Source organism: Crinia signifera, chromosome 9 (assembly GCF_055691185.1).
Source record: "Crinia signifera chromosome 9, ASM5569118v1, whole genome shotgun sequence".
Taxonomy (NCBI): Eukaryota; Metazoa; Chordata; class Amphibia; order Anura; family Myobatrachidae; genus Crinia; species Crinia signifera.
This window is the reverse complement of record NC_139225.1, coordinates 37,404,238-37,428,645: the sequence shown is the minus strand read 5'-3', so window position 1 is coordinate 37,428,645 and position 24,408 is coordinate 37,404,238. Positions and strand designations below refer to the sequence as shown.

Here is a 24,408-nt window from a genome sequence, read left to right as displayed (position 1 = left end):
GCATGGCGAGCGCAGCAGTACACTATGTCGACTTTTTGAAAAACAAAAAGAGAGGGGAAAAACTATGTTGAACTTTTGAATGTCGACCTAGCCATTGTAGGCCTAATGTCTGTGTCGACCTTTCATCTGTGTCGGCCTTAAGCATGTTACTATCTATTTCCAGTGTTGCCCTAACCCATATTGACCTTCAATGGTCGACCCAATGTATGTTGACCCAATGGCCCAAACCCTTTAGAGAGAGCTGTTAGTAAATAGTAAATAGTCCAGACTATATTCTGCAAAAACATGAAGGGTTCTAAATAGATATATTATATGGGCAGAATTGGGTTAGCTGTGGGGTTTGCTTTTGGCCTGTTACGCAGAAGGTAAACCCTCAGGAGCCCTAAAAACAAATCTGGGTTAAATGTACCTGTGGGACCTGCATGGGGTAACCTATAGATTTTGGGCACTTAGCCTGGAATCTATGGCTTAACGCATGTTAGCCCTGGGTATACAGCATGGGAATGCTGCAAATAATAAGTGTCTTAGGGACCGTACAAGATATCTCCAAAACCTGCTGTTATCCCTCCATTCCCACCACCATCTCAAATTGGTGGGAGCCTTCAGAGGGTTCACTCTGGATCCGTCCCCTGAGGTGGCCACCATGCAAGTGCGGACACCGTAGACTGCACATGCGGATGCTCTAAAAGCAGCTCACTGAGCACATCGCAGGGACCCCTGCCTGTGCTTATTAATATATCCAGGGGAACTGAGCTTATATAACAATGTGATCATGGCCACTAATATCACACCCAGGTCATACTGAATATGCAGTCATTGATAAATGGGCCCTACTGTGGCTAATTGTGTTTGCATCTTATTGGGTTATTTTAAACTATGCCCCAAAGTTGTAGACTTCTAGGGCATACACATTTTATTTTGCTTATATAAACAAAACCGAGCGCATTCATTTCGATCCTAATGTGCGGCACCAAAATCGAACAGAAATATAGACTGTGCGGGCAAGATTATATAGTACAGATCTATAGATTGTAAGCTTGCAGCAGGGCCCTCTTACCTCCAAGTCTGTCTGTCGTTACCCAGTTTGTTCTGTCTCTATTTACAATTGTAAAACGGAATCTGCTGCGCTACATAAGAAACTGTACATAAATAATAAACAAATAATACTATATAGACTAAATCGAATGTGTAAATGGCACTGTGTGATTCAATCCCGATTCGAGCGGGATTGAATAGAAAGGAAATTGCATCATGTGTACACTTCTTTTACATGATGACTATATGTGTTTTAATTTAGGCTCCAATGATATTTTCACCTTTAACAGTTGTTGAAATGAAAGGCAAACCACATTTACACATCGACAGCGATTTTTTTAATCAACTTTATTTTGTACTGTAAACTAATTGAATTTCCTGTTTCAGCCTGAGATGTGTATGTCACAAGCCTGCAGTACATTAGCTGGACCCCCGCTGAGAGCACTGCTAATGGCAACTTAATTTGTGTAGCCTCAGTTACCATTTGTCCCAGAGACATGGAGACTGGGGAAGGGAGGTGTGAAGCCTATTTGCATATCACTGGCCATGTACCCTGAGGGTGGAAAGAGGACCAGACACATACATGAGTCTTCCTGTGCTATTACTTCCACATCTGCTGCTGGTCAGAGCTCCTGGACTTATACCTGCGCTGTTAGTGCAGCCTGCAAGCTACAGAGAGACTTACAATGCTTGGTGCCCTGACAGCGCTCTTGCTGGCTCTGTGTTCTCCATTATGTTTTGGGGAAATTGGGCAATTCTACACCTATGAAGAGGAACCACCTGGGACAGTGATTGCAGTCCTATCTCATCACTCACTGTTTAACTCTACAGATGGTCCTGCTGCTAAATTCCGTCTCATGAAGCAACTGAACAGCTCCTTCATCCAGGTCCGTGAGAGTGATGGTCAGCTAAGCATTGGACAGAAGATAGACCGGGAGAAGATCTGCAGAAGGTCTCCAAGTTGTCACCTGACTCTGGACTTGGCCAGCTTCTCCAGCGAGCACTTCAAGCTCTTCAACCTAAAAGTGGAGGTGAGAGACATCAATGACCACAGCCCCCACTTCCCCAGTTCAGAGATACACCTGGATGTTTCTGAAGCAGCTTCTGTGGGCAGCAGGATCCCTTTGCCAATGGCAGTGGATGAAGATATAGGGCTACACTCTGTGCAGGACTATCTCCTATCAGCTAACAAGCACTTTGGCATTGATGTACAGACCAGAGCTGATGGACTGAAGTATGCAGACTTGGTTCTAATTAAAGAACTGGACAGGGAAATGCAGTCCTCCTACACTTTAGAGGTGGTGGCTACAGATGGAGGAAGCCCTACTCTCACTGGCAGTGCAATAGTTGAGGTCCGTGTCCTAGACTTTAATGACAACAGCCCAACATTTGAAGAGAGCTTTCTCACTGTGGACTTGATGGAGGATGCTCCTGTAGGCTATCTCTTGATGGACCTCAATGCAGAAGACCCAGATGACGGTCCCAATGGAGACATTGTCTATACCTTCAGTCATCAGGTGTCTCAAGAGGTACGTGAGCTCTTTAAAATCGATCCAAAATCTGGGGGCATAACTTTGAAAGTTACAGTTGATTTTGAAACCAAGCAATCTTATGAGTTTGATGTCCAGGCTCAGGACTTGGGACCTAATCCACTAAGTGCCACTTGTAGAGTCACTGTGCACATTGTAGATGTGAATGACAATGCGCCAACCATCACTATTACACCTCTGACCTCCAGTAAGCATGGAGTAGCCTACATCAGTGAGGCAGCTGCTGAGGGCAGCTTTATTGCACTGATCAGCACCTCGGACATAGACTCTGGTTTAAATGGCAAAGTCCATTGCACACTCCATGGCCATGGTCACTTCCAGCTGCAGCAAGCCTACGAGGACAGCTTCATGATTGTCACCAGCGCACCTCTAGACAGAGAATCTATAGCTGAGTACAAACTGACCCTCGTGGCTGAAGACCTAGGCTCCCCCCCACTGACCACCAAAATCCAGTACATCATCCAGGTAACTGACGAAAATGACCATGCTCCTTCATTTCCTGAATCGCTGTATCAAGTGTCTGTCCTGGAAAACAATGCACCTGGTGCCTATATTACTACAGTACTAGCAAGAGACCCTGACTTTCAGCAAAATGGCAAAATAACTTACAGATTACTGGAAGGGAAGACACTTGGCCAGTCATGGTCCACCTTTGTTGCAATTGATGGTGACTCTGGGGTAGTAAGAGCTGTCAGATCTTTGGATTATGAAAAGCTTAAAGAACTAGATGTTGAAATTGAGGCCAGTGACTGTGGAGCCCCTAAACTTTTAGCTCATACACGGCTGAAAATCAAAATCATTGATAAAAACGACAGCCCTCCCGCGATCACCTCCCCTGTCCTAGACAACGGCTCAGTGGATATCCTGCTGCCAACCGCTGCACCAGAGAACTATATAGTGCTAAGGGTGGAGGCCGAGGATGCAGATGACGGGCAGAATGCACAACTGTCCTACATAATACAGCACGATAAATACCACCTATTTACCATCAATAGCGCAAGTGGTGAGGTTTCCCTACGCAGGAGGGTGAGCTCAGTGAATGTTAAGGACTTGAGCATTGTAATTGCTGTCTATGACCATGGCAGGCCCTCCTTGTCCTGCAATGCTACCATAAGGTTCATTCTCACAGGGGCCACCCCATCCAACATGGAGATCGTTATCATGCAGTCACCTGAGGGAGAGCAAGAGCAGCAGATGGATATGTCCACCATCTTCATAGCAGTGCTATCTGGAGGCTGCACGTTGCTCCTAGTCGCCATTTTGTTTGTGGGGTGTTCCTGTAAGAAGAGATCTGATCGTTCCAAGCGGTTGGAAGAACCTGGGTCAGGAAGAGAGAAGGAAGGGACTTTGCTGAACGCGGCCACTCACCTCAAAGGGTCCAACCCAACCTCTATTGATTCCTGCCAGCTGTCGCTCAGCACAGAGTCCGAGAACTGCAGTGAGAGCACTGGCGGAGAGCTGTGCAGGGACCTCCGATCAGCTTCCTCTGTAAGTACAGATTATTATGGTTACTGGATCATAATTGTAGCTTAATAATGGTACATTGTTTACTTAGTTTACTAGTGTGATGGGAGCTTCTCAGAGAAGGTAACCAAAAATATTTGTTGTAACGGCTTATATGTAGGTTTACAGTAAATATTCAACATTTGTCCATGAATGTAGAAAGCACTTAAGGGTCCTCATACATTAGGTTGGCCACTAAAGGTCGACAGGCTGGAAAGATCGACACAAGCATTAGGTCGAATTAGTTTTTCACGTTTTTTTGTCCTGCAAGTTGACATGGACACCGTATCAGTGTGCTGTGTCCGCTCGCCATGGTTCTGGTACGGTGCACTCAGCACACTATTATATTCTTCCTGCACGCCCTAGCGGGTGGTAGGGTATGAAATAATGCCTGTTTTTGAGAGGAAAAAAAACCATGAAAAACTCATGTCGACATTTTGTAGATTAAATTACCTAAGCATATTTAAAATAAATACAGCAAACCTGGCCTGTTGTGGGTGCATGAGATTTGTAGCTGAAAAACTCTGCTTCAAAGAAACAACAGATCATGTTTATGGCTTTGTAGGTTCAGAGGGTATGGATCATAGGATAGACAGCTACTAGGTCAACAAGCATTAGGTCAACACCACTAGGTTGACATGCATGAAGGTCGACATGGGTTAGGTTGACAGGGTCATTAGGTCGACACAAGCAGTAGCAGGTCAACATGGGGACGGTCGACAGTCAAAAGGTTGACATGGGGTTTTTCAACTTTTTTTGTCCTGAATGTCGACACAGTCAACATGGACACTAAAACGTAGCACCGCGTCCCCTCACTTGCTTCAGGCACATGTCGGTTCCCCCAAAAAACTTCAAAAACCCCATGTCGACTTTTTGACTGTTGACCTTCCGCATGTTGACCTAATGCTTGTGTTGACCTAAAGACCCTGTCGATCTAACCCTTATCGACCTTCAGTCATGTTGACCTTCATGCATGTCGACCTAGTGACTGTATCCCACTCACAGTAACAGTCTTATTTACCAAATAAAGAAAAATGTATTAAACTGTATCTTACCTTTACCTTACAGAGCTCAGTTTCTCCTCCTCTGAGTACAACCGATTGGCAACAGAAGTCGGCAGCTGGCCCAAGGTACCAATACATTGGATGAATAATAATAATAATAATAATAATAGGACATTTAAGCAAATAACTATAGGAAACGATGTGAATATTTGGTCTGACTACACCCAGTCCTGCTTCCGCGTTACATTACCACAGTTGCATACTATGTATGGACCATTATTCAGCCTAATAATTGAATTATTAATAATTGAATGCAGTTTGTTCAGACCTGATCAAACAGGGTGGGCAATAATAATAATAATAATCAAACGATTGCGCGATAAAATCCTGCGATAAAATCCAGCTAACTTTTTTTTATCACTGCCGTACACAAGGGGGTTTGCGAAGTTTACTTGGGTGGGGGGGGGGATTATGATAGTTACGCCACTGCTAGCAATCAGGTCTGAATACCCCCATCATGCATTGTAACAATCTAGTTATTTTCTAGAATGCTAAATGTACTGTAAAACCCTGTGTGCACCTTCTGAGCAATATCATTTAAGGAAAAAATAATAATTTAGGGGTACATTTACTAAAATGGGAGTTCTATTAAATATGGGAGGTTTCCCGTAGCAACCAATCGCATTATATTATCTTATAGGTGTTAATGTAGAATCGGAGTGGTTGCTAAGGGCAACATCCCATATTTAGAATAACTTCTTTCCCAGTACATTCACCCCATAAGGTGGGCATACACTACTGCGATTTCACCCAATTCTGACGCATCGCCCTAGAAATCGGGCAAATCGCATGTGTTTGTGATCCGCCCCTAGATCTCACGTGCTGCATGTAGGATTTGTCGGATCAGCCAGCCTCTGGCAGCACTTGCTGGGATCTCATGCAGGAGGTCCTGGGCAGTTCAAAAGGCGAATTCGCACAAGTGTACAGGGGCCTGTAGTGTGTATACTCAATTTCGTTTATGATGCATGCTCCCGCACATCATAAACCAGACCCCCGTGGGGAAGGTCGACAGTCGCAAAGGTTGACATGGGGTTTTTCACTTTTTTTGTGCTGACAGGCAGTATTCATGCCCTACCATCCACTAGGGCGTGGCACACAAAATAGTGTGCCCGAAGCATGGCGAGTGCAGCGAGCCATGCTAGGGGACGTGGTGCTATGTTTCAGTGTCCAAGTCGACTGTGTCGACATTCGAGAAAAAAAAGAAAATTGAAAAAAAAAAAAAACATGTTGACCTTTTGTCTGTGGACCTTCCCCATGTCGACTTAACCCATGTCAACCTTCTTGATTGTCGACCTAGTGGTGTCAACCTAATGCTTGTTGACCTAGTTGCTGTCTTCCCAATGATCTATACCCCTCTGAAAAGCCTAACATGTGAATGTAACTATGGTGCAGATGTATGAAGCAGTGATAAGGGAGAAGTGAGCCAGAGAAGTGGCCCAGGGCAACCAATCAGCAGTAAATTAACATCTGTAATTTGCATAATATAAAATTAAACAGAGCAGCTGATTGGTTGCCTTGGGCCACTTCTTCTCCCTTATCTCTGCTTCATACATCTACCACTATGTACTAAGAGTGACATCACTGCATTATGCAGCTGCCTAACAGGTACATGTTAGTTTGGCACCAGCTTATAACACATGTGAACGCCGGTGTTAGCTTGAGGGTGGGGTTGTAATGAAGTGACACACTATAAAAGGTGCCCATACACGGTACAATTATTTTTTTTATTATTATTATTATATATAGATTATGTGCTGCACATACTTTTTGTACTAGATCTCATCTCATCACAAAACAGAGATGCGATATTGTATACAATAATTGTAACGTGTCTATTATACACTTGGAGGGTATATAACGTGTTAGGCAAGTGATGTAATAGATGATGGGACAGCTATCCAAACCGGATTGTATATACAATTCCTCCACCTCTAACTAATGGAAATGTATTTCTTATAGGGGGTCACATCCAGTGCAATTCAGTGCAAAGGACAGTGGGAAAGGTGACAGTGACTTCAATGACAGTGCCTCAGACACCAGTGGGGAAGGTGTGAAGAAGGGGAGTGAGACGCCCTCTCTGGAGAAAGCTGGTAAGCTTCTGTTTCATGTGTTTCCCCCCCATCTTCAACTATTAGAAAAGGATTTAGGTTCACAGGGCCAGTAGTAAATGCAGGTCTACGAAGCCCTCTGCAATGTCGGAGATAATACATTTAGGGCCTGATTCAGGTTCATTTGCAAAGCACATTTGGTTTGCTAATGGACAAAACCATGCTGCGCTGCAGGTGGGGCAGATGTAACATGTGCAGAGAGACTTACATTTGTGTGAGCTATTTTGTTTCTGTGCAGAGTATATACTGGCTGCTCTATTCTTACACTGCAATTTAGATTTGTTTGAACATACCCCACCCAAATCTAACTCTCTCTGCACCTGTTACATCTGCCCCACCTGCAGTGCAGCATGGTTTTGTCCATTAGAGAGAGAATTTGCTTTTGCGAGTGAACCAGAATCAGGTCCTTGGTTTGCTAATGGACAAAACCATGCTGCACTACAGGTGGGGCAGATGTAATGTACAGAGAGTGTTAGATTTGGGGGGTTATTTTGTTTCTGTGCAGGGTAAATACTGGCTGCTTGATTCTTACACTGCAATATAGATATCAGTTTGAACACACCTCACCCAAATCGAACTCCCTCTGCACATGTTACATCTGCCCCACCTGCAAAGCAGCATGGTTTTGTCCATTAGCTTTGCGAATAAACCTGAATCACCCCCAGTGTCTGATAGATACACTGTCTGGAATTGCAGCAGAGAGCCCGGCTACAGGGTGCCATTCTAGTATTCTAGTCCCCCAGCTTGCCAGACATAGGGGCCGTGGGGCAGTGCCCCCACACAGAGCTGTGTGCAGCGGCTCCCCTCGCACAACACTAGTTAGGGCACTTAGTAGCAGCAGAGGCAGAGTTTCCACAAGACAACCTAGGCACCTGCCTAGGGCCAAGCAGGTCCCAAGGGGCCCCATAAAGATATCCTGGTCGTCCAAAACATTCCCATAGGAGCATTGTGTGACTACCGGGTGACATTATGACATCACATGCATCTGCCTATAAAGTCCCTTTGAAGTTCTTTGATAGGATAAAAACAATGGTCTCATGCACTGTATGTATGGGGGCAGGCAGGTTACTTTACATGTGATAAAGGTATTAACCCTACTTCCAAAAGCCTGATTCAGATTTGTACTAAGTGCCGATGGTCACACAGCTGAGCATTTATCGGTAGGTGTACGTGCCAGGGTACTCTATCACTGTCGCCTGCTATCAGCCGCAAAATTTGCCTCTGGGTAGCAGAATGAAGAAGTGGCCATCACATGACAGAGATCACTACTTATGAAACTGACAGTTTTTGTGTTAAAACTGCAATGCCAACATGTATTAAAATGCCTGGCATTGCTGTGCAGTTCACTTTCTCCTACAATCCTGTATTATATTTTATCCACTAGGTGTCACTGTTCCTCTGCCAACCTGGTATATATCTCTGTATTGAAATGCATTGTATTTGACTGATATGAAATAAATGTTATACAGTGTACTTGTTACCAGCCCGTCAAAATGATAGAAAAGTCATTTCAGCACCGGTGGCTGGAAGCGCCTAAACGGAGCAATATTTGAATTGCACTGTCTGGTGCTATCTAGTGGCCAACGGTGCATAGAACACTTGAAGTCCAGCCGAAGAACAGCCTATAGAGACGAAGAACAGCCTATAATGTATAAATATAGCTATTATATACCTCATTTTAGTCAGCTAGATCCCGCTAGCTAGTATCAGTTACAATAACTTTTTTCCTGTGCACCGTTCCCACATAAGGACCCCGCTGGATCAAAGCCCCATAAGTATATAGGGTACTTGTTTCCTAGCACGGCACCCATCGCATACCCTATTTAGTGGTATGCGATGCAATATTCACGTTAAATTACCAGGAGTGCTTGTACAATGAAATATCGCATAGCATCGCATGCCAGCAAATGGCATGCCATGCGATGTGATTTTTAATTGTACAAGCACCCTGATGGGTGCTTACAATGTTAAATGCACCCCCATTGTCAACAACACCCCCACTATCAATGTCAACCCGAAGTGTGGCGAGGGGCGGCGGTACGCGTCCTCCGACCTTTTAATACCCCCACTATCCACGTCAGCGTGGAGTTGATTTTAGATAGTGTGGCAAGCGCAGCGGGCCACCGAGCCGGAAGAGTGGCGAGCGGCCGCGGAATACGAGCCCGAAGCTTGGCGAGCCCCAATGCGGAAAACATGTAAAGTAATCCGTGTCCGCTCGCCACGCTTCGGGCTCGGTGGCTCGCCACACTATCTAAAATCGACTCCAAGCCGACGTGGATAGTGGGGGTATGAAAAGGTCCGAGGAAGCGTACCGCTGCGCTCACCATGCTTCGGGTTGGCGTTGATAGTGGGGGTGCATTTAACATTGTAATCACCCATTAGGGTGCTTGTACAATAAAAAATCGCATCGCATGCCGCTATATTGCATGCGATGCGATTGCATAAGATGCACTGTGATGAAAATCGGGGGCGCCGTGCTAGGAAACAAGTACCGTATATAGTTTAATAATAACCAAGCCATAGTCAAAACATGGCAGCAATGAGGGTGCAATGCACATAGCAATGCGTGCACCCCCCCTACCTGGCACACAGATATCAGGAATACGGCCTGGCCAGAGCGGTGCTCAGGAACATTGCTATTGAGATCTTATACAAAGAACAAAGCATGACTCTCTGACTTTATTTTTCCCAGCTGCTGAGAGACGTGACAAAGTGTTGGAACTCCAAAACCCAAAGAGACCGTTCATTCACAGAAGCAACAGATCCCTGTACCAGGAACTCTACACAATCCAATACCAGAAGGAATACGCATCGTCTTACACAATGGCCCCCCCTTACTATAACACCTACCATCCCAGAGCAGGCAATGCTCCCCTCCCCCATTACAGTACCAAGGACTCCTACTACCATATCACCCACCAGCCAGCACAGAAAGACTATGATCTAGTATACAGAAGTGCCACTTTGTCCTCCTCCAAGCTGGCCAGAGGGCACCGAGACATACGTTATAAGCCTGAAGTCTCGCTACAAACTCATTCTGAGGAAGTGGCTACCACGTTCTAAGCTCGTGTTACAATCGATCAGCGCCAACACATTATATATGGACATCAGTCTGACCAGAACAAGCTCACCCACTGGCTGACTGTACTGGATTCCAGGGTGCTTGGAGAGTACGGGCACCGTATGCAGGTTAGCCTTGCCCACTGCTGCCAATCAACTCGGATGTCAGTATCAATGTATTATCCTTGTGGTCTATAGTTGCCGTGTCTTTTCCACCATCATCTGTGTGTTCAGAGTGTTTTATTACATTGTTCTAGACTGTATATATATGACTATTTGTATATGAAGAATTAACTTTTTCAATAAATATTTATTTAGAAACAAACATGATTTTTGTTCTTTTTGGGACTTTTTCATGCGTTACCCATCCACATGGATTGGGAATAATTGGTACTTGTGGATTATCACGGCTCCCATCGCATGCCATATGTAGCGGCATGCGATTGGATACGATTTTTGCCGGTTTTAGGCATTTTTAAAAATCGCATGCAATCGCATCGCATGCGATCGCATGCAATTTGATCACATGCGATCGCATGCGATTTTTAACAGAAATGCATCCAAATGCATTGAAATTTGTATCAAACATGTTCAATGGCCCCCAAATGTCATTTTTCATGCTATACCACCCCCACTATCAACGCGAACCCGAAGCGTGGCGAGCGCAGCGAGCCCGCGAGGGGCGGCGGTACGCGTCCTACGACCTTTTCATACCCCCACTATCCATGTCGGCGTGGAGTTGAGAATAGAAAGTGTGGCGAGCACAGCGAGCCCGAAGCGTGGCGAGCCCCGCGAGGGGACGCGGACACCTGTGAAGCCCGCAAGGGGACGCGGATACCTGTGAAGCCCGCGAGGGGACGCGGATACCTGTGAAGGTATCCGCGTCCCCTCGCCACGCTTCGGGCTCGGTGGCTCGCTGCGCTCGACACACTTTCTATTCTCAACTCCACGCCGACGTGGATAGTGGGAGTATGAAAAGGTCGTAGGACGAGTACCGCCGCCCCTCGCGGGCTCGCTGCACTCGCCACGCTTCGGGTTCGCGTTGATAGTGGGGGTGGTACAGCCTGAAAAATGACATTTGGGGGCCATTGAACATGTTTGATACAAATTTCAATGCATTTGGATGCATTTCTGTTAAAAATCGCATGCGATGCGATTTTTTAACATACGATGCACATCGTGGGAGCCGTGATTGTCCACAAGTATCGGAATAATAAGCATCTCTAGTGTACGCTATACACCATGGGTCTTCAACCTGTGGCCCTCCAGATGTTGTGAAACTACATGTTCCAACATGCATTGCCACATTTTTTCCTATGAGAGCATGATAAAACTGTCAGGGCATGATGGGACATGTTGTTCTACAACATCTGGAGGGCCACAGGTTGAAGACATGTGCTATACACTGTTTAGCGGTCCGTGTGGTCAGGAGTCAACATTGACATAAAAAAAACCCTGAAGACTCACGTTGACCTTTTCATGTGTAAATCATTCCCATGTCGACTGTTTGCCATGGTCAGTCTTGTGTGTGTTGACTGATTGACTGTTGGACATGGTCTCTGTGCTGATCTACACCACCCGCAGCGCACTAGATTTCTCATTTTGAAAACCCTGACACGTTCCTTTTAAATGAAATAATGAAGATAATTTGGCACGATCCCAGTCTGTGATCAGATCTTCAATTGGAGAGGCTTGGTTTACAAGAATAGTATGGCAAGTCACCTGTGAACAAGCATGGATATTCCTTAAAACCTGGACTGCATCGGTGGAGTTTGGGAAAGCCTGTGTTAGGGTGTCATGGTGTACGATGCACTAATAAGCATGTTTCTGACTGAGGTAATAAATAACTCCCCTCTAAAGATATTCTATAGTATAAAATACAGAATCGCTCTTTTTAAAAAATCAATTTATTTGAAAAAAAAACAATGCATAAAAAGGACAATAAATATAGTTATATCTATTTACAGCTTTTGCATAAGTTAGAAAAAAAAAAGCTATACAAGGCTCTCTGGAGACAAACGTACAACAAGGCTCTGAAGAAACACGGACATACACGGCGAGACATCCGCGGAAGACCGTCCCCGCTGGTCGTCCCAGAGACAGGCTAGAAAATATAGCCAATATAACCTACTAAATGTAAATAGTGCCCTGCCACTAGTGTCCTATACCTTTCTCCACACAAAACACCTGCGCTAGTTACCGTAGGAAGCTCACACACAAGCACGTAGGACACAAAAGCACACACATATATATTGCATGGATGCCTTCCTTACTATACAGCTGACGGGGGGGCAAGAACTAGAGCTGTATTCAGTGGTGTTACCATTAATTAGGATTAGGAAGGCCGTACAGAGGAATTCCAGGCACCAGGATGTTTGTTAAACTAAGGCACGTACAGTTTCACTGAGGTAGACAGTGCACTGCTGGGCTGACCGTATAAGTGCAAAGGATTCTGGGTAAGGCAGAGCATAGTGGAGGTACTTAGCGTCACCAGTGCATACTGGTGGTACTTACGCCTATAATCTGACAACAGCTAAAACCTAATGGGGCAAATTTCATTGGCTCAGAAAGTCTGCAAGTGGGTTTAGGCCAGAAACGGATTATTCCCCTGAGCAGGCTGACTGATAAATGGGACCGTAACCTGAAATGCTACCGACAGGTAGCGGTTGGATCCCCACAGTCTTTATTACAGAAGAAAGTAGAAAGCTGCGGTGCTGCAGCCGCCAGTGTTCTTATAGATCCGTTACTTTATTCTCCACCAGGGCGGAGATCTGCTGCAAGCGGTAAGCCAGCTGCATCTTCTGCCCACTGGGATCCTCCTCCAGAGCTGTGCTGATCTGTGAGAGAGAAATAAGAGGACCGATGACTGCTAGGACATTGGACGTCTACCACTTCCCAACACATGTATGGCTCGTCTCACACAGAGCACTCAATGCCCCAACTTGCACAACCTGCAACAGAAGGGACTAGCTCAGGCATGTCCAAACTGTGGCCCTCCAGCTGTTGTGAAACTACACATCCCAGCATACCTTGCCATAGTTTTAGCATACCCTAGTAGCAAAACTGTGGCAAGGCATGATGGGACTTGTAGTTTTACAACAGCTGGAGGGCCATGGACATGCCTGGACTAGCTGATCGGCGTGAAGGCAAATGCTTTGCACTCACCTGGTCATAGTACTTGTTGATATAATTGTACAGTTCCTGCAGGGCCACCAAGGAGTTCAGGTCAGCTGCATGAATCTGTAATGAGGCAGAGCTGCTTTCAATAGACATTCGGTAAAACAGCAGCTTTATATAATACACATATGCTGATTAATTGCAGTCTAATGATGTGTACACACGGTCAGATATGCCTTCAGATACTATCCACGATCCGATCAGATCGGATCGTAGATAGTATCTGAAGGCACATCCGATTTGCATACAAGTCTGACTATATAGTGCAGATCTGCACTATATAGTCAAGGCAGACAAGACTTTCTGCCTTGCGATACGTGACGCGCATCGGAATCGGATCGGGATCTGAAGGGTTAAAACCCTTGCGATCTGCATCCGATTCCGATCCGATGTTGACTATATCGTCAACATGGGAAGGCAAAAAGTACCTTGTGTACACACCATAAGACTAGTAGCTGTACTCTTGGAGAACCCAGCTGTTTCCCTGGTTACCGGTGATTAGGTGGCCAATCCAGAGATCGGGATAGGCAGGATCCTGGGATTTGGCATGCGCAGTCTAATGCCGGGTAGCGTCAGAGGTCACGCTGGACAGGCCTAACAATCGCTTTGCACGCCCACAGCAGCACTGCACATCGCTACCCGACCAGGCACCAGCCGCCCGCCTGGCACCCAGATACATCACCTCTACCAGGGCCGGCTCCCAGATGCCCTACCAGCTTCACAGTCACCCGCCAGCACAGAGAGGTGGTGGCAACAAGGTGAAAGTTACTTTATATTTGTATACCCCATAGTCACCTTAGAATGCTCTGAGGCTACATATGGCACTACTGCTAAGGGGAACTAAGGGGAACACAGGGGAATAAACCCCCCCCCCCCCCTCCACACACACACACTGCTAATGGGGGAACACCACATACTGTGGTATTATCTCAGAATGCAGAGAGAAGATCTACTTACCCCAGACAGCTCGGTGAGAGACGAGTTCATTTCCTGGTAACTGGCCGGGGCAGTCTGTCTGATGTCCGTATAGTACCTAATAATGACAGGGATACAATGTACAACCTGCACAAGGGCAATTATAACACCCTTTATAGATACAGATTAAGGGTCATTACACACTATAGAATTATGGGTCGGATCTGAGGATACTTGCATGTGCTTCATAATACATCGTTCCTGACCTCCCGATCCCATAGAACAGTGGTTCCCAACCCTGGTCCTCAAGTACCCCCAACAGTGCATGTTTTCCAGGTCACCCGGTAGGTGCACAGATTATTCAGGCACATTTTAAAAGATTCACAGGTGGAGCTAATTATCTCCCCTGTGATTCTGTGTGGAGACCTGGAAAACGTGCACTGCTGGGGGTACTTGAGGACCAGGGTTGGGAACCACTGCCATAGTAGGGAATCTGCCTGAGTACTATTGTAGGACTACAGACATATTCCCCCCTCCTGAGTAGCAACATGATTTAAGGTAGCATGCTACATGGGGGGGGGGGGCACACAGACTCCTATGTGGCCACCCACACATTAGCGGCGGAGCCACAGCCGCCAGGACCTACCACAGCATGCCTAGCGAGCACCTTAACGCCCCTGCCTAATGGTGCCCATATGCCCTGGCATGCAGCCGCTAGCAGGAGAAATCTTTTAATGACTAATTATAGCCACTATCGGCTCAAATGGGAGGGAAATTATGTCACTGTCACCGTCACCACCCTTGGCCCAGGGGAACGCCCATAAAACACTGGGCTGTCCCCTGCAGCCACCCCCGGCCCTCCCCTCAGTGAGTATGATACTCGCCGAAGGCGTTCGCACAGAGGGTCTGCGCGGGTGCAGACCCCCCACCATCAGAATGGTCCTGAATCGGTCCCACTGTTTCACCTGAAATCGGGTCAGCAGTGGTCAGATGCTGTTCTGCAGGATCTGGCCACACTGCTGTGTGCGACCACACACAGCCTCCTTGCGGCCAAGCGGGTCTTTTCATGCTAGAATGCACTTTTTTAGAGTAAATTCAACATTTTGCCACAAATGCAGTATTTGGGTATTTTGCCATCTGCATTCTGGGGGACTAGTCCCATGTAGATTACAAGCCAGTATGTACTTACTTCTCCACCAGCTGCTTGTAACGCGGGATTTCACGTGCATAAAGCAATTTGTTGACAGGTGAATCCTGTAAGGAGAAATGTACCAGTCACCTGTGGACACATACGTAGGAGACACCGCTAACTTCCCACCGATAATCTTGGCATACTCACTCTCCCCACTTTGTGCTCAGAGGTGGTACACGAGTCAATAAAGGTCTGAGCAATGACGGACAGGATGGAGTCTACATTCTCCGACACCTCAATATCGAAGACCATTTGAGGGTTTTTCAGTACGAGCACCCAGAACCTCTGCATGAGGCTGCAAGTAGAGACACACATAAAAGTCTAAGGATCTGACGAGAGATAGGCAAGAAAATAAAAATGAACCGAGGATCCTACAGCGTAATGCAAGCCCTGTACTCACCTGTGGGTTTTCCAAATGTGCACGGTCTCTGCGTCCTCGATCCCGTGTTTCTCTGCCATTTCATCCAGGAAATCAAAGAAATATTTGATGGCGATGGGCACGGGCCGGTTTACGCCCAACATCACCTGGAATGTGTCATCCACAAACTTCTGCAGAGTTCCCTGTAAGGGGCAAATATCGGGTAGACTCAATGTCCGTATTAGAGGAACCCAACAGGCCCTCATGGTTGGATTACTCCACAGAGACTTTGGGCACCATGCTCCTCACCTTCATGGACAGCAGACGTGTTAGGTAGATCTCTGGGATAGCTTTGGCGCGCTCTCTCTCTCGCAAACTGCTACGTCGCTGCTTACAGACTTCTGGTTCTTCCACAGATTTTACCAAGTGCCACGTTCTAATGCCACCTTCTTCACCATCTTCCAACATTGGAGTTTCTGTTATGGAAAGAGGTGGTTTGGAGAAGGCTCATTTAGAGAACACAACTGAACTAAATGGGGACGTCATGTAAGACTATCGATAGCTGCTCAAAGAAACCACTCACTCTCTCCGCTCAGGAAACTGTTGTTTGTGGTCTCACATTGATTATTATGTAGCCGGGGTATCAAGGCCACGGTTGCATCATTGGGGACCTGTTATCAGAAGAGAGGTGTAAGCAGTGGTGTAAGTCCGTCCCAGTTGCCCGGAGGCAAGATAAATATTGGTGTCCCCCAAATAGCTTAATCAGTAAGGTGTCTGTCTCCAGTAAAACAGATCATGAGTTCTAATACAGGGTGTGACACTTGCAAAAATTATGTTAGGAGGGGGAGTCAGCCACAGAAACGAAATGACGGATTTCAATTAACTGATTCAAACTGGCAGGGGAGGAGAGGTGCCCCCTTGGGAGCAGGAGCCTGGCGGCAGATGACTCCATTGTAAGACTCAGCCACAAGTACAAAACACCTCACCTTGTAATGGTGCAAAGTGTTCAGTCTCTTCCACTGATCCTGTACTAACGAGGTCAAGTCCTCATCCGACAGAGTCAGATGGCCCGCCTGGCCAGACCGCCATTCTGAGGAGAGACACAGAATGCTTAACAAATGTTTTCTGAGAACACAATGCACTGTGGTTATAGTTTATGCTCTGGGACAGTGATTCTCAATTCCTCCATTCATAACATACTCGCAAGCATGTTTTCCATATCTCCTTGCTGCAATGGTGTATTCATTAATGGTGGACACTAGAGCCACAAGTGCTAATTATTTAACTTGTGCTTCTGCTAGGAGGAGAACTGGAAAACATGCACGGCTAGTGTGGACGTTACAAGCACTGTTACAATATACTGATAAAAAGCAGCTATGAGAAAACTAGATGAGAAGAGCCACCTATGTATAACAGGCCAAGTGTAAGCAGGGCTTTCCTATACGTAGCACTGGGATCTAGTTACCTTACAGTCAGCAGTAGAGCACATATTATTCCTTACAAGCTTTACCGATCACCGCTGAGGTCATTTAGCCACTAACGCTATTTCAAACAGATATTACTTATTACCAGTGACAGAACTTGTGGGCCCAGGAAGTATAATTTGGGTCCGCCTCATCCACCCCAACTGAAGTTAACAAGTGGCAGTGGGTGACAGGGAGAGGCGGGAGGCAGAGTGTGACAGGAAAAAACAATGGGTGACAGGAAGACAGTGACAGGTGCAGCAGTGGGGCCCAGGCACCCTGCACCTATATCTATATTATAAGTCAATTGTCTAGTCTTAAGGGCCCCGTACACTAGAACGATTTTAAACGATTGTTGTTTGAAAAGTGTCAAATCGTTTGTTTCCCATCTGATCCGATGCGCAGTCCCATGTGTGTGTCGTATAGGAGCCCTTAGATTGGTTGTACTGCACCACTGATTTATCGGAATTGGATGGAGTGCTTTTTGCGCATGCGATGTATCGCAGGAAGTTTAACGGCATTTCAAGGCCCCCTAATCGAGCCCATGAGATATATTTTATGGTACAATTGCATACAATAAGATATCTCATGCAAATTATCTTGGCTTGATCAAGCGCATGAGATATATCTTATGCAAAAATGACACCAAAGTACAAAATTGAATGGAACCACTCCCAGGAAGGTCATGGGGAAGGTCAAGGAAATTGCATCTGACTTCAGGGTCAGACATATCGTTGTAGTGTATGGGGCCCTTGAACAACCTTCTTTGTTTGTGTAGTGATTTAATGGCGGTGTCACGGTATAACTGCAGGTACTATCACTAACTGATCTCAACCACATTGATGCAGGCGAAAAGAATTGTAATACCAGCTGACTAATACGGTCATAATGATTTATTCTGCTGGGATCGGGGGAAGGTATTTATCAGTGCACCAGATTTCACACTGTGGCTCATGTTTATTTAGGCTTCACATTAACTGCACATGGTAGTAACGGCACCGAACTGTAACAATTGAGGTGTAGATTCATTAAGCTCGGTGAAGTGATAAAATGTCTGTTTTTTATCACCGGCCAATCAGCTTCTACCTGTGAAGTTACAGGCTTGACCAAAGTAGAAGAGAAAAAGTACTCTCTTTTGTTTGGGGGCACTCCTTTAAATTGTCAAAAAGATGTTTAACAAAAGTTAATCATACAATTTAGCTTTTAATAATCATTTAAAAATAGAGATTTACAAACATACAGACATACAACACCAAACATATATATCATAGGTGGAGTACAGGTAATTTATGGAATAGTTTTTGTACTTTTCCTATGGATTAGGTAGACTCCTGAATTTACCAGATTAGGGGAACAATAGTTTGTGAAATACAAATAGCTGTGCTTAGTGTCCGCTTCTTATTATATTAGGTTCCTGTTCCTGTCTGGACGGTATTAGAAGCTAGCGAAATATCTATTGACAGTGTTGGGACCAAAGAGGAGTCATCCTGCTCTGGTACAGTCCAGACATTGGCAGTATACTGTGGCAATTATAGTTGTATATTATTGTTGCCGTAAATTTAAAGCAAGGAAATATTTACTGGTGCTGGGTATATGGTTGCGACGGTAACTGCTTCAACAAAGATGCAGGGTATAGGTGCTTAAATATAAATTTACACAAGTGACACTCACAGTGGTAAAGATCAATAAGGCTGCTGCTGACCTTCGCAACCGTACTGGTTCCCTGAAAGTCAGTGAGCGGTCATTGATATTCTTTCTGTATGTAAAAAGTGTCAGAAAGAGCAAAATTGGGGCATCTGCTGTCTTTCTTAGATAGATCAGAAACCCTGTTGCAATCTTGGTCAGTGCAGGGTTAAATGATTTCTATACCTATTGGAGATGAGAGTGTCCCTAATGGTAGGTAGATGTGTATAGAGGGAGGTATAGGAGGCGTCTTACTTTCGGGGGTAAGGTGTGCTGCTGTCTGCTATGTGCTTGTATGCTGGAGCATTGATAGCAGATGAGCGACACCTGCCTCCTGTCTGCGTGAGTAGAGAGTTAGATCTCACAAAGTGGGGAGCAGAGAAAGAGAGTACGCAGAGCTGCTGTGTGTACGATGTAGCAATGTGACACAAGCAGTGCGCCAATAAAAGAGTAGCGGTTACTGCCACTTACCAGTCCGCTGTGCCCAGTCTCCTAGGGTCTGGATCTGCTAGTCGCCGTTACATGCGGCAGGGTATAGAGATGAGCCGCTAGTGCGGCTTAGGTCAGACGGCCGTTTCGCTGGAGGTTGGGCTTCCTCAGTGCCTGTGACATAGTTAGTCACAAGGGGGTTTATATAAGCTGTTTATTGGCTGTTCACGTCAGCTGGGATGGTATGTGATTCACCTGATACAGTTTCTATCTTTCGTTGATAGCAACAAGTTCAGATTGTTGCTGAACTGTAACCATTTTACACGCAGTAACTAATGCTCACATAATGGTCCCGTGTGTGCTGTCTTTAATATCTCCTGCACAGAATAACTAGATTATATGTCACTACCTTTACTGACATCTCCTGATTGCAACGATTACCTATAAGGCAGATAATTAAGATACAGCTATCAGCCTTATAACCTTCCATGTATATTCTTCCCTGTAAAAATATGTCGGGCATTATCTGTGACATATCGCTCACAGCATTTACCCGCATACATACGCTTACTCAAATGTACTCTTTGTTTTGATCTCACTCAAAAAATAAAAACTACTTTTTTCTGACATTAACTTTCATTTGCCTATTGCTATTAACGAAAGATAGAAACTGTATCAGGTGAATCACATACTATCAATCAGCCATCCCAGCTGACGTGAACAGCCAATAAATGGCTTATATAAACCCCCTTGTGACTAACTATGTCACAGGCACTGAGGAACCCCAACCCCCAGCGAAACGGCCGTCTGACCTAAGCCGCACTAGCGGCTCATCTCTATGCCCTGCCGCATGTAACGGCGACTAGCAGATCCAGACCCTAGGAGACTGGGCACAGCGGACTGGTAGCGGTAACCGCTACTCTTTTATTGGCGCACTGCTTGTGTCACATTGCTACATCGTACACACAGCAGCTCTGCGTACTCTCTTTCTCTGCTCCCCACTTTGTGAGATCTAACTCTCTACTCACGCAGACAGGAGGCAGGCGTTGCTCATCTGCTATCAATGCTCCAGCATACAAGCACATAGCAGACAGCAGCACACCTACCCCCGAGAGTAAGACGCCTCCTATACCTCCCTCTATACACTTCTACCTACCATTAGGGGCACTCATCTCCCAATAGGTATAGAAATCATTTAAACCTGCACTGACCAAGATTGCAACAGGGTTTCTGATCTACCTAAAAGAGACAGCAGATGCCCCAATTTTGCTCTCTGACACTTTTTACATACAGAAAGAATATCAATGACCGCTCACTGACTTTCAGGGAACCAGTACGGTTGCGAAGGTCAGCAGCAGCCTTATTGATCTTTACCACTGTGAGTGTCACTTGTGTAAATTTATATTTAAGCACCTATACCCTGCATCTTTGTTGAAGCGGTTACCGTCGCAACCATATACCCAGCACCAGTAAATATTTCCTTGCTTTAAATTTACGGCAACAATAATATACAACTATAATTGCCACAGTATACTGCCAATGTCTGGACTGTACCAGAGCAGGACGACTCCTCTTTGGTCCCAACACTGTCAATAGATATTTCGCTAGCTTTTAATACCATCCAGACAGGAACAGGAACCTAATATAATAAGAAGCTGACACTAAGCACAGCTATTTGTATTTCACAAACTATTGTTCCCCTAATCTGGTAAATTCAGGAGTCTACCTAATCCATAGGAAAAGTACAAAAACTATTCCATAAATTACCTGTACTCCACCTATGATATATATGTTTGGTGTTTTATGTCTGTATGTTTGTAAATCTCTATTTTTAAATGATTATTAAAAGCTAAATTTTATGATTAACTTTTGTTAAACATCTTTTTGACAATTTAAAGAAGTGCCCCCAAACAAAAGAGTACTTTTTCTCTTCTACTTTGGTACTGTATATCTACTCTCAGGGGAGCACCGCCACGCCATTACCTACCTTACTATAGGTGGACAATTTGACTTAATTGTGGTAATCACATATTCCAAGTATCTATGCATGTATATCTGTAAAACATCTCTTTGTCACTTGTGCTCGGGTTACATCCCTTCCCATCCCCCCTTTTTACCTCAAAAATACCAAGTTACAGGCTTGGTTTAAAAAATGACAGGTAGGAGCTGATTGGCCGGTGATAAAAACCAGACGCTTCATCACTTCACCGAGCTTAATAAATCTACCCCTTAGTTCCTAGCTCAGCCCACCTTACCTAGGTCCAGTGTGTGTGCAGGCGGCCGCTGGGAGAATGGGGTTCCCTTGTACACATGATTCAAGATCTTCCCTTTAACCTGAGTGATGGTGTCTGTGTCGAGCACTTTCACCGGCACGCGCTGCACTTCTGCTCCATTCTTCACTATGACGGTGAGAGTCATTTGCCGATACTCGATGTCCTCCCGCAGCAGCCGACAATCATTCAGAGTGCGCTTGGCTTTCCCGGTCACCGCGTCCACTGGCCCTTTGTCCACCTGATACTTTATGGCGCAGTACAACATGTACAGAGGCTCTGCTGCTGCTTCCTGCATGGAGGGAAGGGTACAAATAAAAGTCTGCTTCCATGAGGAGGTAAAGTTGCATTTTCAGGATCACATATGGGCTGGCCAGACAAATGCGGTGCTCCGCCAACGGCCTGCTCCCCATCACAGTTAAGCGTACTCAGTGCTTTTCACGACCAGGGTTGAGGTTCTATGTTAGCATAATGAAAACTATCAGAATATGGTCAATGTTGTTTAATGTTTTATGGAGTGAAGCAGGGGCGATTTTCGGGAAAAATGCCCATGATGTGCCAAAGGAAACACTCCCCCCCCCCCCCCTCTCTCTCGACGCCACTGATCATATGCATCACAGCCAACTAAGCTGCTCCGGCAAACATACAATATATATTAATAAATCATAAACAATTAACACCAATGCCGACGCTAGTGCAGGGACTCTGCATTAGCAAAACCTCAACTATATAACACTGAAAGTAAAGAAAGGAAAAGTAGACGGGAGACCAGACACTGACCCGGAGGAAAGAATGCAGGCAGATGGACATCCAGTTGGTCAGCAGTTTCTCCACCACAGTTTCTGTCCTGAAAAAGAGACCGAGAAGTCGGACATGCGACACACGGTGTCATAACACTGCACAGCAAGGGACCTCTCCATCATGTGTTTATTTCATGTCTAGAACCGCACATTGCTAAACAAAACAATTGCACCCTTTTGATGCACTCTTATACAATTATCGATAAGATTGGGTATTACCAAATAGACTAAGGGAGAAGGCACCATTTACCTGCGAAGCAGCAGCTTTGGATTCTTGGCCACACATTGGTCTACCAGGTTGGACAGTAGCGTCTTCATAACATCAGTCAGATACTCCAGTTTTCCGAGAAGAGCGACGGTGAGCAAGGAGGCAACATGGCAGCGGTCACGCTGTGACAACGTGGGCTGTGCATCCAATGTCTCGATCAGCTTTGAGGTGAGGACAAAACAAAAACAAATTTAATACCTAGATGAGGTCCATATTCCAGCTGGACTCTTTACACAAAGTAAAACCTCCTCTGTTCTTAGAAGTTTGGATGAGTGTTGTAGGAAAAAGTAAAGATGTCAAAAAAGGTAAGATGAGGGCAGAGAGGTTACAGACTGGCCACAGTATAAGCAGCTTCTACCTTGATGAGGAAAAGTTTGTTATTGATGAGGTTGGAGAGCTGGTTCAGGCCTTGCTCCACGGTACTTCTCCTGTTATCCATGACATCCAGACTCTTTCTGATCGGTGAGCTGGTGTCTCCAGGAAAGAATATCTTTTCCACATAGGTCTTATAGTCTAGGAAGGGGATGCCTGAGCCTTCAATATCACTAGTAAGATCCATCATCTCCGTCATTAGATCTGAAAGTGGAAGGGAGGCACAATCAGAAACACAAATTATAGTAATAACAAATGTCCTGGACACAAGGCTGTGTAGACAATACCAGTAAATTCCTTTCTACATTGATCTCCCACACTGGTCTCCAAGTTCTCAAGTTGCACAAGGACCTTCTTATAATCCCTCATGGCCAGTTTACTCTGTCTCCTGTAAAACACCAACATTAAGGATTGAAAACAGCTCTTGAATAAACCATAAAGAAACAGTCACATGCACAAAACACTACAAGTCACCAAGATGGGTAGGCACCACTGCTGGTCTCAGATGGATCAGGGACACCACTGCTGGTCAAAGGTGGAAAGGGAACACCACTGCTGGTCAAAGGTGGACAGGGAACACCACTGCTGGTCAAAGGTGGACAGGGAACACCACTGCTGGTCAAAGGTGGACAGGGAACACCACTGCTGGTCAAAGGTGGACAGGGAACACCACTGCTGGTCAAAGGTGGACAGGGAACACCACTGCTGGTCAAAGGTGGACAGGGAACACCACTGCTGGTCAAAGGTGGACAGGGAACACCACTGCTGGTCAAAGGTGGACAGGGAACACCACTGCTGGTCAAAGGTGGACAGGGAACACCACTGCTGGTCAAAGGTGGACAGGGAACACCACTGCTGGTCAAAGGTGGACAGGGAACACCACTGCTGGTCAAAGGTGGACAGGGAACACCACTGCTGGTCAAAGGTGGACAGGGAACACCACTGCTGGTCAAAGGTGGACAGGGAACACCACTGCTGGTCAAAGGTGGACAGGGAACACCACTGCTGGTCAAAGGTGGACAGGGAACACCACTGCTGGTCAAAGGTGGACAGGGAACACCACTGCTGGTCAAAGGTGGACAGGGAACACCACTGCTGGTCAAAGGTGGACAGGGAACACCACTGCTGGTCAAAGGTGGACAGGGAACACCACTGCTGGTC

At 45.8% G+C, this 24,408-nt stretch overlaps 2 protein-coding genes across 3 annotated transcripts in view; one reads left to right on the top strand and one right to left on the bottom strand.

Moving 5' to 3' along the window:
- Positions 1–1,333: 1,333 nt before the first annotated feature.
- LOC146036842 (protocadherin-8-like) lies at positions 1,334–10,582 on the top strand. The gene is made up of 4 exons (XM_083160706.1): positions 1,334–4,073; positions 5,100–5,218; positions 7,112–7,242; positions 9,953–10,582. The coding sequence occupies exons 1-4, from the start codon at positions 1,722–1,724 to the stop codon at positions 10,321–10,323; spliced, it is 2,973 nt and encodes a 990-aa protein (XP_083016832.1). The 5' UTR covers positions 1,334–1,721; the 3' UTR covers positions 10,324–10,582.
- A 1,627-nt stretch (positions 10,583–12,209) lies between these two features.
- Positions 12,210–24,408, bottom strand: part of PLXNB3 (plexin B3) — a 79,309-nt gene continuing 67,110 nt past the window's right edge. For both annotated transcript variants that reach the window (XM_083158836.1, XM_083158837.1), the window contains exons 22-35: positions 23,535–23,635; positions 23,234–23,451; positions 22,858–23,036; positions 22,588–22,654; positions 21,793–22,099; positions 16,949–17,052; positions 16,546–16,633; positions 16,272–16,438; positions 16,005–16,165; positions 15,752–15,899; positions 15,602–15,666; positions 14,455–14,530; positions 13,486–13,560; positions 12,210–13,157 (exon numbers count right to left, since the gene is read on the bottom strand). In XM_083158836.1, coding sequence (XP_083014962.1) covers positions 13,053–13,157; positions 13,486–13,560; positions 14,455–14,530; positions 15,602–15,666; positions 15,752–15,899; positions 16,005–16,165; positions 16,272–16,438; positions 16,546–16,633; positions 16,949–17,052; positions 21,793–22,099; positions 22,588–22,654; positions 22,858–23,036; positions 23,234–23,451; positions 23,535–23,635 — 1,861 coding nt within the window. In that variant the 3' untranslated portion in view covers positions 12,210–13,052. The remainder of the gene's footprint in view (positions 13,158–13,485; positions 13,561–14,454; positions 14,531–15,601; positions 15,667–15,751; positions 15,900–16,004; positions 16,166–16,271; positions 16,439–16,545; positions 16,634–16,948; positions 17,053–21,792; positions 22,100–22,587; positions 22,655–22,857; positions 23,037–23,233; positions 23,452–23,534; positions 23,636–24,408) is intronic.

Bases quoted from the DNA above. Each gene is read 5' to 3' on its own strand.
- LOC146036842 (XM_083160706.1), top strand. From the start codon at position 1,722: ATGCTTGGTGCCCTGACAGCGCTCTTGCTGGCTCTGTGTTCTCCATTA. The intron at 4,074-5,099 runs GTAAGTACAGAT...TCACAGTAACAG, and splicing joins ACCTCCGATCAGCTTCCTCT to TCTTATTTACCAAATAAAGA. The intron at 7,243-9,952 runs GTAAGCTTCTGT...TATTTTTCCCAG, and splicing joins GCCCTCTCTGGAGAAAGCTG to CTGCTGAGAGACGTGACAAA.